Consider the following 15,536-nt stretch of genomic DNA (forward strand, 5'->3'; position numbering starts at 1 on the left):
GACTCAACTGCTACGTCAGCTCTGTAATTCATTTGACACCATTTAGGCCGGCATGATTACTAACCTTTGCCCTCTGGTCTTCATCAGACATGGACGAATGTGAGAATGACTACAATGGGGGCTGTGTCCACGAATGCATCAACATACCAGGCAACTACAGGTGCATGTGCTACGATGGATTCATGCTGGCCCACGATGGACACAACTGTCTGGGTAACTCAATTTTTCAATGCATTATTCCCCTTCGTGTGCATCTCTTATAACAGGATACAAACCTCAATGACATTTGTGGTGTTTTGCAAAATAACTAAGCTTTGTTCAAAATGAGAACATCTTGAGTATCTTGTATGTGTCTGCATACTGCGTGCACATTTAGTGATGATGGGTAATCTATATATCTGTGTGTGTGTGTACATGTTTAGACATAGACATTAGGTTTAGACATTCATTTCTGGCTATGTCAATGAGATGTCCACACTAAGATATAAAAACGAGTATGTGTGTTTAAGTGTGTGCACTTTTGTCCTTGTACCTATTAAACCTGTCTGGCTCAGGACGCCTTGCTCGCATAGTCGCTCTGTCATCAGTTGGAGGGTTTCCATGATTTGTGCTGTTTTATGCTCTTTTCTGTGTACTGCAGGGAGGCGCTCAGGGTTGAAGAGTTCTCCTGCAGATATCTGGCTGTGCTTTAGTACTGACAGATCAGACCATTTAGGCCGAGTGCTCTGTTATCCACTTGCAGTCAGCTAGACTTCTGTGTTTTTTTCTCCTGCCCCGTGTAACATGCAGGACTGCGTGGATGTGCTCAAACACACTTTATCTCATCGGTCCTGTGCTGCTGACTGACGACCACAAAGTAACGTCAGAAACATAAGAACAGTCGTTCCAGATGCTCGTGTGTCTTTGCTGGGATATGTTTGGCATTTGAAAGTGTTGTAACTCATTCTTTAAACTTTTAGAGAGACTAGGTGAGAGATTGATTGCTAAGGCAGCAGCTGCCAGTGGAGACTAGCTGCTGAATTGTGGATTCACCTCACAGGAATGACTCTCAGACAGCTGATATAGAGCAGAGTTAAAGCTAAAGTTGAAGGTTTGCCATTAGAATTTAATTTCATGCACAAACATGGTCAAAGGCATTATTAACTACACTGTCTATTGAGCTACATTCTTAACATTGACTGCACTACCAAACACATGACACACCTTTTTTTTTTATTAATAATAACTCCCTGCTAAATATTTTAAATGTAATTAGTTTAGTTCTTCTCCTTTTTTATTAAAGAGAGGAAAGTTGATCAATTTTCAGAAACTAAGAACAAAACAGCCTTATGATGAAAGGCTGATGCTTCAGTTGACTTCCTGGTTTGTTTTGTAGTGTTTGTGATCACCCACATCTATCATATGTCTGTAAGGTAGCTCAGATCATACTCTATACTCACTGTGTGGCTGTCTCTGACTGTAATCTGATTACTTTTTTAAAGTAACGAGTAAAGTAAGGGATTACTATTGCAAAAACGGTAATTAGATTACCGTTACTTTCCCGTAGGAACGCTGCGTTACTGCGTTACTAAAACCGTGATTTTTTTGCGAGAGTGTCTCATGACAGTGACGTAAGCGAGTGCGCCGTTAGTGACAGCAGCTGTGTGCAGATCAACAATGGATCACATATCGATTGTGGGAGAGAGTATGAGCGTGCAGCGTTTAAAGCGTGGAAGTACTGACCTTACTTTGAGTTTGATTCCATAAAAAGTGACAAAAACATTAGTGTCCGCTGTGCGTGGGAAGAAAACTTCTTTTTACAGCGAAAAAAACCCCTAAACTTCCAACAAGCACCGAGTAGCTACGACGTAATGGGAAACTCACAGAGAAACTCGCGGATTCTTCCACTGACCGCTGCGGCACACCTGCACCAGGGTAAACCTCCGCCTACCCCACTCCTGCTTTACAGGTGAAAATAGAGCAACAGGACCGCTGAGTCTTTGACTTTATTTATTTTCTGCTGTGTTTTACTTGCATCTATTTGAAAGACTGAGTGTAAACACAAAAAATATTTTATTTTATGTGCTGGAATGTGCAGAAAATAAGTTTAAATGTTAAACTAATTTCTTCCAGTCAGAGAATGTTGCATATAATTAAATTTTTGCTTGATGCATAAAGTTAAAAGATTAAAACTAATAAAACAAGTTTTAAAAAGAGACTTTTCCATTTGATTACATTTTGTATGATGGATAATGCAGAAAAAGTAGAATTGGGCTGAAAGATCTATCGCTTTATCACCTCTTCAGGGTGTAAATCGTGTTTTTAAAAAGTAACTAAGTAACTAAGTAACTAAGTAATTAATTACTTTTGAAAATAAGTAATCAGTAAAGTAACGGGATTACTTTTTTGGGGAAGTAATCAGTAATTAGTTACTGATTACTTTTTTCAAGTAACTTGACCAACACTGCTGACGACCAGCTCTATCAATTGTAAATATTAAATGTTTATGCAGTTAAATGCAGTACTTTCATTCAACTGACTGATTTCCCAGACAGTGCTGGTGCAGCCTGCACTTGTTTGAAACAGGACTTCCCCTCTCCATCATCATCAGGCTTCCTTGCTAACACGCTAAAGGTTTCTTCACACTACAGAACTTTACACCTTTCCAACTTTTCATTGTTTTTCTCCCCTCATTGTCTTGTCATTTAACACTAAGAGGGCGCGCTGTGCTTGCACGAGCTATTCTTATTCTATATTCCTTTTAATTCATTATAAGTCAGCATCTAGTGGTCATTAAAGGAACTGCATTTCAATCGATTCTCACGAGTTTCTTCGGGTTTTAGACTTGAACTCTTTCGAAATGTGTTAAATGTGACTGGCTGAGAGAGACATAATGGCAGCAGCCCATGCTTGTTAAAGAGATTTTCCCTGAGAACATGGCAGTTTTACATGTGGAGCAGTGGGTTGGTGGGAAGCTGTCACCATAATTATGTGTTGTTTATTTTCTGCTGGCTTGTCATCCTGTGCCGCTAGCTTGGTTAGCCTTTGCGTCGTCCTTAAAAAGAGGGCATGTGGTTTGTGGCATTTCACCGCACGTGTTTGTGCCACTAATTCAAGTGATACCAACTGACTGCTGTGGGAACTGTCATCGGTCGCTCTTTGCAGCCCAGTGACAGGAAATCAGTGCGAGACTTGTTTTATTAGATGGTGACTGAAACTGGCTGTTATGAACTGCTGCTAATTAAAACCAGGTTACTGAGTTCAAACGAGGCAGTAAAGTGTGAAATCAGATGCACGATGTGTGTGATCACAGTCAGACCGCTACCAGCTACTTGTTTGCCTTTCCTAATTTCTGCATTCCTGTCCTTTTCTCTGTATTTTGGCATTTGTCATTTAGTTCTCTGTTCTTGTTGATTAGCCATTTTTCCCTCTTTTTATTCTCCTGTTCATAAATATTCCATGCCTTTATTTTGAAAGCATGTTCTCTGATGGTGCCCAGTATCTCTGCCTCACAGTCCTCTCTCACTCTATTATTTGAGTTTTTCTTCACCTCCATCTCTTCGCCCAGTGCTTCCTCTGTTGATCTGTGACATGCTCTTTTTATCCTCCCATCTTTCTCTGTCATGTTTTTAGCATGTTTCGAAATCTTTCTGTTTGCTGACCTTTGTCTTATAACACATCAGCAGCTACAAATGTGAACAGAAACAGCTATGCTAACAGCTATAAGTATACCTGAATACATGCCTGTATTTAAAGGTATGTATCTAGGTTTTTTCTTTTGTATATTTGTACATTGGATATTTCTGAACACTGTTCATATGTGCTGTAGAACTGTGCACCTCAGCCCATGTCTGCACTGAGCAGGAGATCTCTGTATCTCTGTGTCTGATTGTACACATGTATAGTGACAATAAAAGGCATTCTCTGCATTTAGTATAAATCTGTAGAGAGAGAGTTTGTTAATTGTTACTCATCTACTCCCTCATGTTGCCACCTGTTACAGCTAAAAGGAGGATAAGGAAATGTTCTTCTGTTCGTTTAAGAAGCAAATATAGCGTTACTACACAAACACTGTTCAAACTAAAAGTCATATTTTCAAAATGCAGACCCATTTTCATGTGACGCTGTTCCACATCTTTAGCAAAGAGAATACAACTGAGACAGACAAACAGAAATATTCAGCGCGTCCCATCATTCACCAGGACTTTGATGTTTGGGCAATAATCCCAAACACCATGATATACAAATGACCCCAAAGGTGTGTAATGACAGTATTTGTCTCCCTGCCAGATGCGTACAAAGTGAAAATAAATTAGGAAACTACTGCGGCACCCTGAAGTGGCTCAGTGGGGGACGTGATCGATGGTAAAGGTTTGTTGTTTTTAAATGGAGAAACCAAAGAAACCAGTCACGCCCATGAAAATGTTTCTCTGAATTGGAACATTTTCGACCGTTGGGGTTAAATGTATGGACGAGAGGCAAGACCTTCAGAAATGTGAAGGTTGCAGTGAAGTTAGCTTTTTTTAATGCAGTGTTATGTCCTTTGTGGTGATGTCACCATTGCTACACAGAATATAAAAATGTCAAATGGATTTCCTAATCTACAGTTCGTGTGCCTTTCCAACGATCTGTCATTTGTAATGCGATTACAGTAAATTAAGTGTATAACTTACTATAAAATTGTTCTTAGATCTTTTATGTCTTAATTGTTTCTATAAATGGTTTGCTCATTAAAAAACAATTTAACAACAAATGGTATCTACTGTGGTCTGGCACTGGTATATTTATAGAATTAGACGCGTCTTCAGCAATTAAACATGAAACAGAAAATAATTGACTAAATTTGCAAGATGGAATGATGTTGTTTTGGGCTGCTGCCATTTATTTTACCCACCTGGTGGTTTTGCCATTTCTGTATGACCTCTGTTGAACTTTTTTATTCCCTAAAGTTCAGCTGAAAACAAGGAATTCAAACGAGACAAATCCAGTCAGTTCGTGGGCAAAGGTGTTGGGATTACTCACATGTTTAGTAGTAGCCCTGTGATCTGTGGCTTACTCTGATCCCAGATGTTTTTGCAAATGTGGGACAATATCTCATTTTGGAATGCGGTCCTTGAATTTTCCATTTGAAAACTCATAAAGCCAAAAGGGAACAGCATTGTTTGGCCACCAAAGATCCAGAAGATTAGCTTATACTTCAGATATGATGTGTGTTACATAGAATCCATCTACATTAAGCCCACTTTGAGAAGATATATGACACTGCAGTTTACGTTCCTGTGTATTGACTCATGGAGACTCTCTGATGCTTCGTGTTTACTGTCGTCGCTAGCTAAAGAGATAAATAGTGCCCTGTGATGCATGGTAACCCTATAAACAGAACTTTCGGAGAGTGACGTGTTGGCCTAACATCAAACCGCAGTTAAAGCCGAGCTCCAGTCTTGTTCTTCGTGCTGCCCATCAACCAGAACGGCAGTATTTGTTATAATGTCTCACTCTCCAGTGTCTCATTCAGCACATTTACTGTATAGAAAATGTGTTGCACACTCGTTTTGTATATGAACACTATTGATTCATAGACAGATAGTGTCTTGGCTCTCATATTACAAGTTGTCATAACATCGTATGTCAGTGCTGTGGGTTGAATCAGCTGTGAGAAGTGCAAAGATGTTGTACATTAAAGTCATATGTCTTCCATGACTGGTGAAAGAGTCGCTAACAGGCACTGCTCTGCTTTCTGACTCATTAATCATAGCTTGGCGAATAATGTCGATTGCTGCGACACATATGTCTTCAGGTCCGATCAGCTTCGGGTTCAGGTTGTGTGGTTTCGCAGCAGGAGAGGTTGCCGATGGTCAAAGCTGACGGGGAAGTGGTAAGTTGACTGCGGTGTTTGGTCACCATCACAGGGCAACAGAATAATATGAAAACAACATTTTTATCCAGCTTGTTTGTTTCCAAAGTTCACTCTCAATTTATTTCTCATTTTTCTCACACTCTCTGGGCCTGCCTGTGGAAAACAATAACGACTCGTGGTTTTTAATAGACCCAAAGAATGACATTCAGAAACCTCAGAAACTTGTGGTGTTTTGAAGAAGCCTGGGATGACAAACTGCACTTTGAAAAAGTGAGCCAAGAAAAAAGAAAAAGGGCAACAGACGTGTGCGAGTCTGCAGGAAGTCTTCCAGATGCACCGTGTCAACGAGTCGAGCTCTAATTGATTTAAGATTGCTTAATTTTGTTCTGATTAAAGAGTGATCCTGTTCAGCTCCTTTCTTCTTTTGACTTTATTTATTTGGCTTTGGCTTAGACGCAGCTGGCCTCAATGTGTCGATGGTTCGGTGCCCTCTGTGAATGTCTGGTGCTCTCGCTTCAGTTTATTTTTGTTCCGACAAGTTCTTTTTATTTCATGTGGAGATCTGAGAGGTGACTGCACAGTGGGGCAGTCATCAGAGACAGTGTGTCACAGAGCAGTCCAACATGTAAAAGACAAGGTCTGCATGGGGAAACACAAACTTGCATGCAACTTCCAATGTATGGTGGAATATCTGCACCAACAGATAAGACACAGAAATGCACCACAGTAAAAAAGTACTTGTACATAGTCATTTATAAGGCTGGGTTGTGAAAGTCTTTCTGGGCATCTTCCAAAGTTTAACAGTGCACATATTGCCCAGCAAAAGAGAATAAACAGACTTTGGAAGATACCTCATTGGTGAGATGAACCCATTCTCTTGCGCTTATCCTTGTCAGAGTCGCAGGGGAGCTGAAGCCTATCCCAGTGACCTGGGAACTGTCATGTTCCAGCTGTGTGCAGGCAGGGATTGGACCCAAACACAAACTCACTGAGACACGAGGAATAAACTCAAAAGCACTGCTCTGTTGCAGGAGAACGGGGAAAACAGAACTAAACCAAGCTGGGAAATGACTAACTGAACCGCGAGGAAACACAGGGAAACAGCCATGAGGGGCGACGCGACACGGAACAGAGGGAGACTCTGACATAAATACACAGGAGGTAATGAGGGAAGTGGAAGCACACAGGGAACACAGCTGAGAACAATTACACTTGACAGGACGGGGAGGACACGAAACTAGAAACGCTGACACCAAGATGTGGACTTTAAACGTAACACAGGAAGTACACAGACAGCCTGGAGAGAGAGAGGGAGAGAACATGAAGAAATACACGAAGGGGAGAGGAAAACACGGAACACAAGGAGTGGGAGCAAAGCACAATAACTCACATAGGCAACAACACAGGGGGAACATACAGGCAGAGAAGATTAAACACAGAACAGAAGGCACAGAGAAACATGAGGGGCAGGGGATCAAAACCTAGGAACCGTAGAATAAATCACAAATGAACCTGACATAATCCAAAGATCACAAAGAACTGAAAACGCTGGGTCAGGAGCAGCGTTGGTCAAGTTACCTGAAAAAAGTAATCAGATTACAGTAACGCGTTACAAGTAACGCGTTACTGTAATCTGATTACTTTTTTGCACAGTGATTCTTGTAGAGTTGATGTGGATGGCATGCCTGGGATTATTGTCATGTTTTTTGGCCCAGTTTTAGCTGGCTTCACATTAAGAATACTTTGGTATACAGAGGTTTCAGTAACGGGATTGTGCCGCTGTCCCGTTCTTCAAATCAAGGCAAAATCATCCTCATTGTGCTCGACTGTTGGTTTGAGGTGTTTTGGTTAATATGTGGTTTGCTTTTGCCTGACTGATATAGGAAGACTGATGCCAATAAATTCAAACTTTAAAAGCCAATATTCTAAATCAGAATACTGATTGATTTAGATATGCAAAACATGAACAAATTTCTCTAACGGTTATTATGTGTAGTTATTTATTTACTTGTTTACGCTTTGCCTGACTGTTCAGATGAGCAGGTTGTTACGTTTGTAGCATTCCACACGCGTTACCAAGAAGGAAGCTGCAGAGTGCCCTCTAGTGGACAAATAATGCAACTTAGGATGTTACAAGTTGAACGGTATTTCTCGCAATCTCTTCTTTACATTTTAAGACGTACATTATTAGCAGTTACATATATTGATGCTGATAGATGGCAAATAGATAATTTTAGGATCCACTATGTACCCACTGGTTTTTATATTTTTAATGCTGTCTGAATGAGAGTGTACTTTCTTTTCCCCATGACTGTATCGCAACTATGAATTACAAGCTTTACCCCCCTTACCTTTCCGTGCCTTTTTCCATTTTGTTTTTCACCCCACTTGCCTTGCTTTAAGCCTTGCCTTAATTACCTTGAGGAAGCTGGTGTGATTTCGCACCATATAAATAAAATTGAATTGAATTGCCTCCCTCAGCCTCTCAGTTGATGTGAGAAGCACATTGTCACTGTGTCCAAACAAACTTTTACACGAGTTTACAAAGCGCAATCAAACAAAACAGACGAGTGCATTTTGGAACTGGCCTTTGTTCATGCAGAAATGTTGGCAGAGATCACTTAGACTTGGACACAGCTTCAGTTCTTCTTTCTCTGTCCTCACTCCCTCCCCCTCTCCAGCCTGGAAACTAAATGAACCAGTGATATTATGACAAGCATTAAACCATGAGATTTGCTTGAAATAGTGTTAGGAAGTGCAATAAAAACAAAGCTGAGGGTTCAGCGAGGACAATGTGACTTCTGTGCTATTCTTAAACCACTTTATTTACGCATTTACTGGAAGCTCATGCATTTATAAGGCCAGGACACAATGCTTGTCTAGACTCCCATTCATGCGCCATCTACAGTAGCCTACATTTGGTAAAAATGCAGTGCAGTTAAGGTCAGTAGAATAAAAGTCTGAAGTCTAGTCGAGTCTATGGAGTTTCATTTTTCACAGTTTAAGCTTTGTGATTGCATCTTGTGGTTTAGCACGCTCAGAGAGAGGGATGTGCACCTGCCAAACTAGTCAAAACCACCTTGTGGTAGTCTCTTGCTACAGCAGGAGTCCATGAGGACATTTGATGATGTTAGTGATATGATATCACTGACATCATATGATGTCATGCACACACAAACTAAACACAAAATAACCGCTCGAGTACTATGTACTTTCTATCTGATATTTAAACACCAATGGATACATCAGAGAGCAACACGAGGTCAGGATCTTGCATGCAGACCGGAGAAGCTAGGCACCGAACCACCACCTTTCCGATTAGTCACTGACTTACTCTACAGCCACCCCAATAATACATCTTTAGAATGACCTAATTGTGTTGTTTATGTCATTCAAGCAGTTACTACAAAGACAGAGTTCCAGTTTGCAAATGCTTTTTCGAAGCTGGAAACTATATAAATGATTTCCCACCAACACAGCGGCCCATATATTACACATATGTACTCTTTTTTATGGCCTCCCTTTAAATGAACATAATATAGGGCTCTGTAACTAGAGGAGTGTCATGTCTGGTGCATTTCTTGTTCTTGTTTTTCTGTATTCTCTGAAGAGCCTCTCTCTTTAACACCATGTGGGGGGCGACCTTAGTAAACAGTGCAAGAGACAAGAGGAAAGACCTACCTGTACCTAAGAGGAAAAACCTCTTAGCAAAATCACAGTTTCAGATGCTAGCAGACAGGCTGGTCACACTATGCTCAGAGTTTTACATTTGATACTGAACAGAAGTATATCGTTTGTGCAGAGCAGCGGGTCTCATGCTAATATACAGGAACTCACAAAGACATCCATTCATTCAGTGGAAGGTATATGTGAAGGTCCTATGGACCTGTCTCTTGATAGTTATTGTCTGAACTCTCTTATCTGACATTAGATATTAAGGTGCTGTGTTCATTTTACTAAAGCTGAAAGGTTCTTCTAAGTGTAAATAATTACCAGCTTTCCTTTTCGTTATGACAGACTTTCCAAAGTGTTCCTTTCTGAATTGGAGTAAATATGGCTGTTTTAAAGGTGCTGTGGCGGTTAGTACTGTTTCATCATAGCAAGAAGAGCCTTGGTTCAGCTCCTGCCTGGGGCTTTTTGTGTGTGTGGAGCTTCCATGTCATGGTACTCTGGCTTTCTCCCAGAGTCCAAAGATATGGATGGGTCCGGTTAATTGGTGAGTGAAAGATAGGCAGCTTGTCCTGGGTGTACCCTGTCTCTTGCCCTTTACCAAGCAGAAGGATATGGGTGGATGGCTTATTTGCTTTGAGATGAGGTTAGCTGGTGTGCTTTGCTTGCCATTTATGTAAGCTAGGTAGAACATTATAAACTTAAATGTATTAACTCTCATCAGAGGCAAGTCTTGTTTTATTAAGCAGGACAATGCCAAACTACATTCTGCAAATATGTATATATATATATATATATATATATATATATATAAAAAACACCCAGCACGCCCCTGCGGGCGGTCTATCCTTCAAGCTCGGGTCCTCTACCAGAGGCCTGGGAGCTTGAGGGTCCTGCGCAGTATCTTAGCTGTTCCCAGGACTGCGCTCTTCTGGACAGAGATCTCCGATGTTATTCCCGGGATCTGCTGGAGCCACTCGCCTAGCTTGGGAGTCACCGCACCTAGTGCTCCGATTACCACGGGGACCACCGTTACCTTCACCCTCCACATCCTCTCGAGCTCTTCTCTGAGCCCTTGGTATTTCTCCAGCTTCTCATGTTCCTTCTTCCTGATATTGCTGTCATTTGGAACCGCTACATCGATCACTACGGCCGTCTTCTTCTGTTTGTCTACCACCACTATGTCCGGTTGGTTAGCCACCACCATTTTGTCCGTCTGTATCTGGAAGTCCCACAGGATCTTAGCTCGGTCATTCTCCACCACCCTTGGGGGCATCTCCCATTTTGACCTCAGGACTTCCAGGTTATACTCGGCACAGATGTTCCTGTACACTATGCCGGCCACTTGGTTATGGCGTTCCATGTATGCCTTGCCTGCTAGCATCTTGCACCCTGCTGTTATGTGCTGGATTGTCTCTGGGGCATCTTTACACAGCCTGCACCTGGGGTCTTGCCTGGTGTGATAGACCCCAGCCTCTATGGATCTTGTGCTCAGAGCTTGTTCTTGTGCTGCCATCATTAGTGCCTCTGTGCTGTCTTTCAGTCCAGCTTTGTCCAGCCACTGGTAGGATTTCTGGGTATCAGCCACCTCCTCTATCTGCCGGTGGTACATACCGTGCAGGGGCCTGTCCTTCCATGATGGTTCCTCGTCTCCCTCCTCTTTCTTGGGTTTCTGCTGCCTGAGGTATTCACTGAGCACTCGGTCAATTGGGGCCATATATATATATATATATATATATATATATATATATATATATATATATATATATATATATATATATATATATATGCACCCCTAATATATATATATATATATATATGCACCCCTAATATATATATATATATATATATATATATATATATATATTAGGGGTGCAACGATATTCGTATCGATATTGAACCGTTCGATACAGTGCTTTCGGTTCGGTACGCATATGTATCGAACAATACAAAATTTTTAATTTATTTTATCAACTTTCCTTCTGACGATGCTGTCTGTGTTGAGCGCTCAGTGAATCTGTGCTCGACAGTGCAGCAGTCGAGCGCAGATTCACTGAGCGTAGGGCAAGCTAGTGAGACAGAAGTTAAGCTCTCCTTGCAACATGGCAAATTGAACCTCCCCCACCCTCATTCAGATCTGGCGTTTGGAACTATTTTGGTTTTCATGTGACGTATGACCCTGAAGGTAAGCGCGTCATGGACTAAAGTAAAGTATGTTGGATGTGCCATGCAATGCTCAATTACATGGGTGGGAACTAGTGTGTTAGCGCAGTTAGCTCGTTAACGTGTTGGCCGTCAAGCCCCACGCTCAAGGCGATCCGCGGTAGCTCGTTAACGGAGATTTGCCGTGTTGTGGCGTTAAGGTCATTTCAACGAGATTTACGCTGACAGCACTAGTGGGAACACAACGAATATGACTGCACATTTACTCCAACATCATCCTCGTGCAAAGACAAGTGGAAGCAGACAAAAACAACAAGCACGCATGCTACAAACTTTACCCGAGTCATTTAGACAGCTGTTAGCACATGATTCTCCTTATGCTGCTGAGAATATAGCCCAGAAGAAGCGTATAGTATAGCTTTTATTTTGGAAAGAGCCATTTCTCTGTAATAAACTCTCTTTTCCAAAGATGAGTGATTCCTCAATCAGATACAGGGCTCGCAAAATTTTTCCAGTCGGGCTACCAAAATCTATCTCTGCCCTGCCCGTCGGCCTATCGCAGGAAGGAAAAATCTATGTCAATGCTTTTGCATTCTTTCAGAAATGTAGCTGGGTAATTATGTCATTGGCATCGGTGAGTCACTGTCAATATGTGACATATTGAAATCGCGTTTGAATTTGCGCTTGTTTTTTTGCTTTCACTTTGCAATCGCACGAACTGTGTATAGAGAGCGACAGCACTGATCTGTGAGTGATGATAATTTGTGCACCAATTCCTCTGACATCGTCTTATCAATCGTTAGCTTACTATGCAAACATGACAAGTGAAATCTCCCGCAGCTTAAACATGTGAGAGGTTGATCGCGCAGAGAATCGCTGAGCTTATGTGAGTGAGTGTGTAAAAGCATTTCAGTTCTGCTGAGCCAAATAAGACAGGTCAGGGTGAAGAAGTGACAGCCAAAGAAAAGCTTATAATTTTAATAAATGACAAATTAAAAAGGCATGAACATTTTTTTGTATCGAAAAAATATCGAACCGTGACACCAAAGTATCGAACCGAACCGAACCGTGAATTTTGTGCATCGTTGCACCCCTAATATATATATATATATATATATATATATATATATATATATATATATATATATATATATATATATATATATATATATACATACCGTGCCCCATACACCCCCTCTATCTGCCACCGGCAGATAGAGGGGGTGGCTGATATCCAGAAATCCTACCAGTGGCTGGACAAAGCTGGACTGAAAGACAGCACAGAGGCACTAATCATGGCAGCACAAGAACAAGCTCTGAGCACAAGATCCATAGAGGCTGGGGTCTATCACACCAGGCAAGACCCCAGGTGCAGGCTGTGTAAAGATGCCCCAGAGACAATCCAGCACATAACAGCAGGGTGCAAGATGCTAGCAGGCAAGGCATACATGGAACGCCATAACCAAGTGGCCGGCATAGTGTACAGGAACATCTGTGCCGAGTATAACCTGGAAGTCCCGAGGTCAAAATGGGAGATGCCCCCAAGGGTGGTGGAGAATGACCGAGCTAAGATCCTGTGGGACTTCCAGATACAGACGGACAAAATGGTGGTGGCTAACCAACCGGACATAGTGGTGGTAGACAAACAGAAGAAGACGGCCGTAGTGATCGATGTAGCGGTTCCCAATGACAGCAATATCAGGAAGAAGGAACATGAGAAGCTGGAGAAATACCAAGGGCTCAGAGAAGAGCTCGAGAGGATGTGGAGGGTGAAGGTAACGGTGGTCCCCGTGGTAATCGGAGCACTAGGTGCGGTGACTCCCAAGCTAGGCGAGTGGCTCCAGCAGATCCCGGGAATAACATCGGAGATCTCTGTCCAGAAGAGCGCAGTCCTGGGAACAGCTAAGATACTGCGCAGGACCCTCAAGCTCCCAGGCCTCTGGTAGAGGACCCGAGCTTCAAGGATAAAACCGCCCGCAGGGGCGTGCTGGGTGTTTTTATATATACATATATATATATATATATATATATATATATATATATATATATATATATATATATATATATATATATATGTATATTTAAAGCAAGGTTCACTAATAACAGTCTAATTTAGCTTACCTAAAGTCCAGACCTGTCAACCACTGAAAATATTTGACAAATTATAATTAGTGCTGTCAGCGTTAATCTCGTTAAAATGACGTTAACGCCATAACCGCATTAACAGCTTCAACGCATTAGCGCAGTTAGCTCATTAACGCGTTAGCGCCGTGCAGCCCCGCGCACGGGGCAACAGCACTGCCACTGACAGCACTAATTATAACAGAAAGAAAAGCTCCATGTTTGATCCCCTCAGTCTCCCAGCACGTATGACATCGCCTCTCGTCTGTCTGTCCTTCCTTCTGCCTGTGTTTGTGTAACCTGTCTGCACTGTCTGTTACGTCAACTTCACCACCTCAGACTAAACACAATGCAAAGTCTCTTTCTCTCTCTCTCACACACACACACACACACACACACACACACACACACACACACACACACACACACACACACAGGGGTGGCCCTGTTTGATCCCTCTTAAAGTCAGTCAAGGGTGTTACATGTTTCCAGTTCACTTCAGGCCCATCAACATGCCCCATTGGAAATTTACTGGCCTTTCAGCAGCACAGTCGGGCCCTATAAACACACTCGTGCACCACCAGTGTGCACTAACACACACATAGACGCAACGACACAATGCAGACACTCACACCAACACACCCCTGTCACCCCCTTTTACAGTGCCTGAAGTTTGGTTCGGCCGCCCGCTGTGCCAGGGTCGGCCCCTTAGGACAGCGTGCCTGCCCTTTCTCCCAGTCTGTGTGTGCACGTGTGCGTGTGGCCCTCGCATTCCTGACTCTGGTGTCATCCGTCTCATCAGACATTTCCCGGCACATAAACTCTCACTGACACAAGTTTATTTATGAAGTCTAATGGGCTGTTATTCCAGCACGCTGTCGTGGCCGACTTTATCTTGCTCACTTCCCTTTATGTCTCTCTCTCTCTGTATCTCTCCATCCAAACAGATGTGGATGAGTGTCTGGACAACAACGGTGGATGCCAGCAAGTGTGTGTTAACACCATGGGGAGCTATGAGTGTATGTGCACAGAGGGCTTCTTCCTCAGTGACAACCAGCATACCTGCATCCACCGCTCTGACGGTAAGACATCAGTGGAGAAAGAGTGCAGTCCACAGTGAACTCTCACCGTGGACTGCACACAAAACACTTTTTTGTTGCTGTGAGGCAACAAGTCTAATTCATATGATGGTTCATTGGTTTTGAATCTTGACTTTTGAAGCACATGGCTCAACTAGCAACATCAAATTATTTGTTCTAAGACAATAACTGTAACTGACCAGTGATGTCGTAGATTTGCAGTTTGAGCAACACTAAACGTGATAGTGCTCGTGATAGTGCTAATATAAATGTGAATATGTGGAATAAAATTCATTGTAAAATTCCAGAATTTACATTTTCTATCACAGATAATTATGATGATGACCTTTTTTCCAATGTCATGAGCACCAAACCAAGTCTTGATAAGGAGGATAAAAATAGCTCATAATCATGATGTGAAGCTTTTCCCAGTCAGTCCAGATGGGAATATAATTTTGAGGTGTCAAAATCCAATGCAAAACTTTATGGATCTGGAAAAAGAATTGCCACATAGGCATGAAGATGTAGGCAGGCTATTGGACAAACTGTGGCAAACAAGCTCTGTGTTTAATTATTCCTCCAATTTAATTCAATTCAATTCAGTTCAGTTTTATTTATACAGCGCCAAATCACAACAACAGTCGCCTCAAGGCGCTTTATATTGTAAG

At 42.1% G+C, this 15,536-nt stretch overlaps 1 protein-coding gene across 2 annotated transcripts in view; it reads left to right on the forward strand.

Annotated features, from left to right (window-relative positions):
* Nucleotides 1-15,536, forward strand: part of scube1 (signal peptide, CUB domain, EGF-like 1) — a 120,996-nt gene that overhangs the window by 24,515 nt on the left and 80,945 nt on the right. For both annotated transcript variants that reach the window (XM_085436505.1, XM_085436506.1), the window contains exons 3-4: nt 88-213; nt 14,737-14,871. In XM_085436505.1, the coding sequence (XP_085292631.1) occupies nt 88-213; nt 14,737-14,871 (261 nt within the window). The remainder of the gene's footprint in view (nt 1-87; nt 214-14,736; nt 14,872-15,536) is intronic.

Source organism: Copadichromis virginalis, linkage group LG17 (assembly GCF_057382275.1).
Source record: "Copadichromis virginalis isolate Kocher_CV1m ecotype Utaka linkage group LG17, C_Virginalis_male_GT1.1, whole genome shotgun sequence".
Lineage (NCBI taxonomy): Eukaryota > Metazoa > Chordata > Actinopteri > Cichliformes > Cichlidae > Copadichromis > Copadichromis virginalis.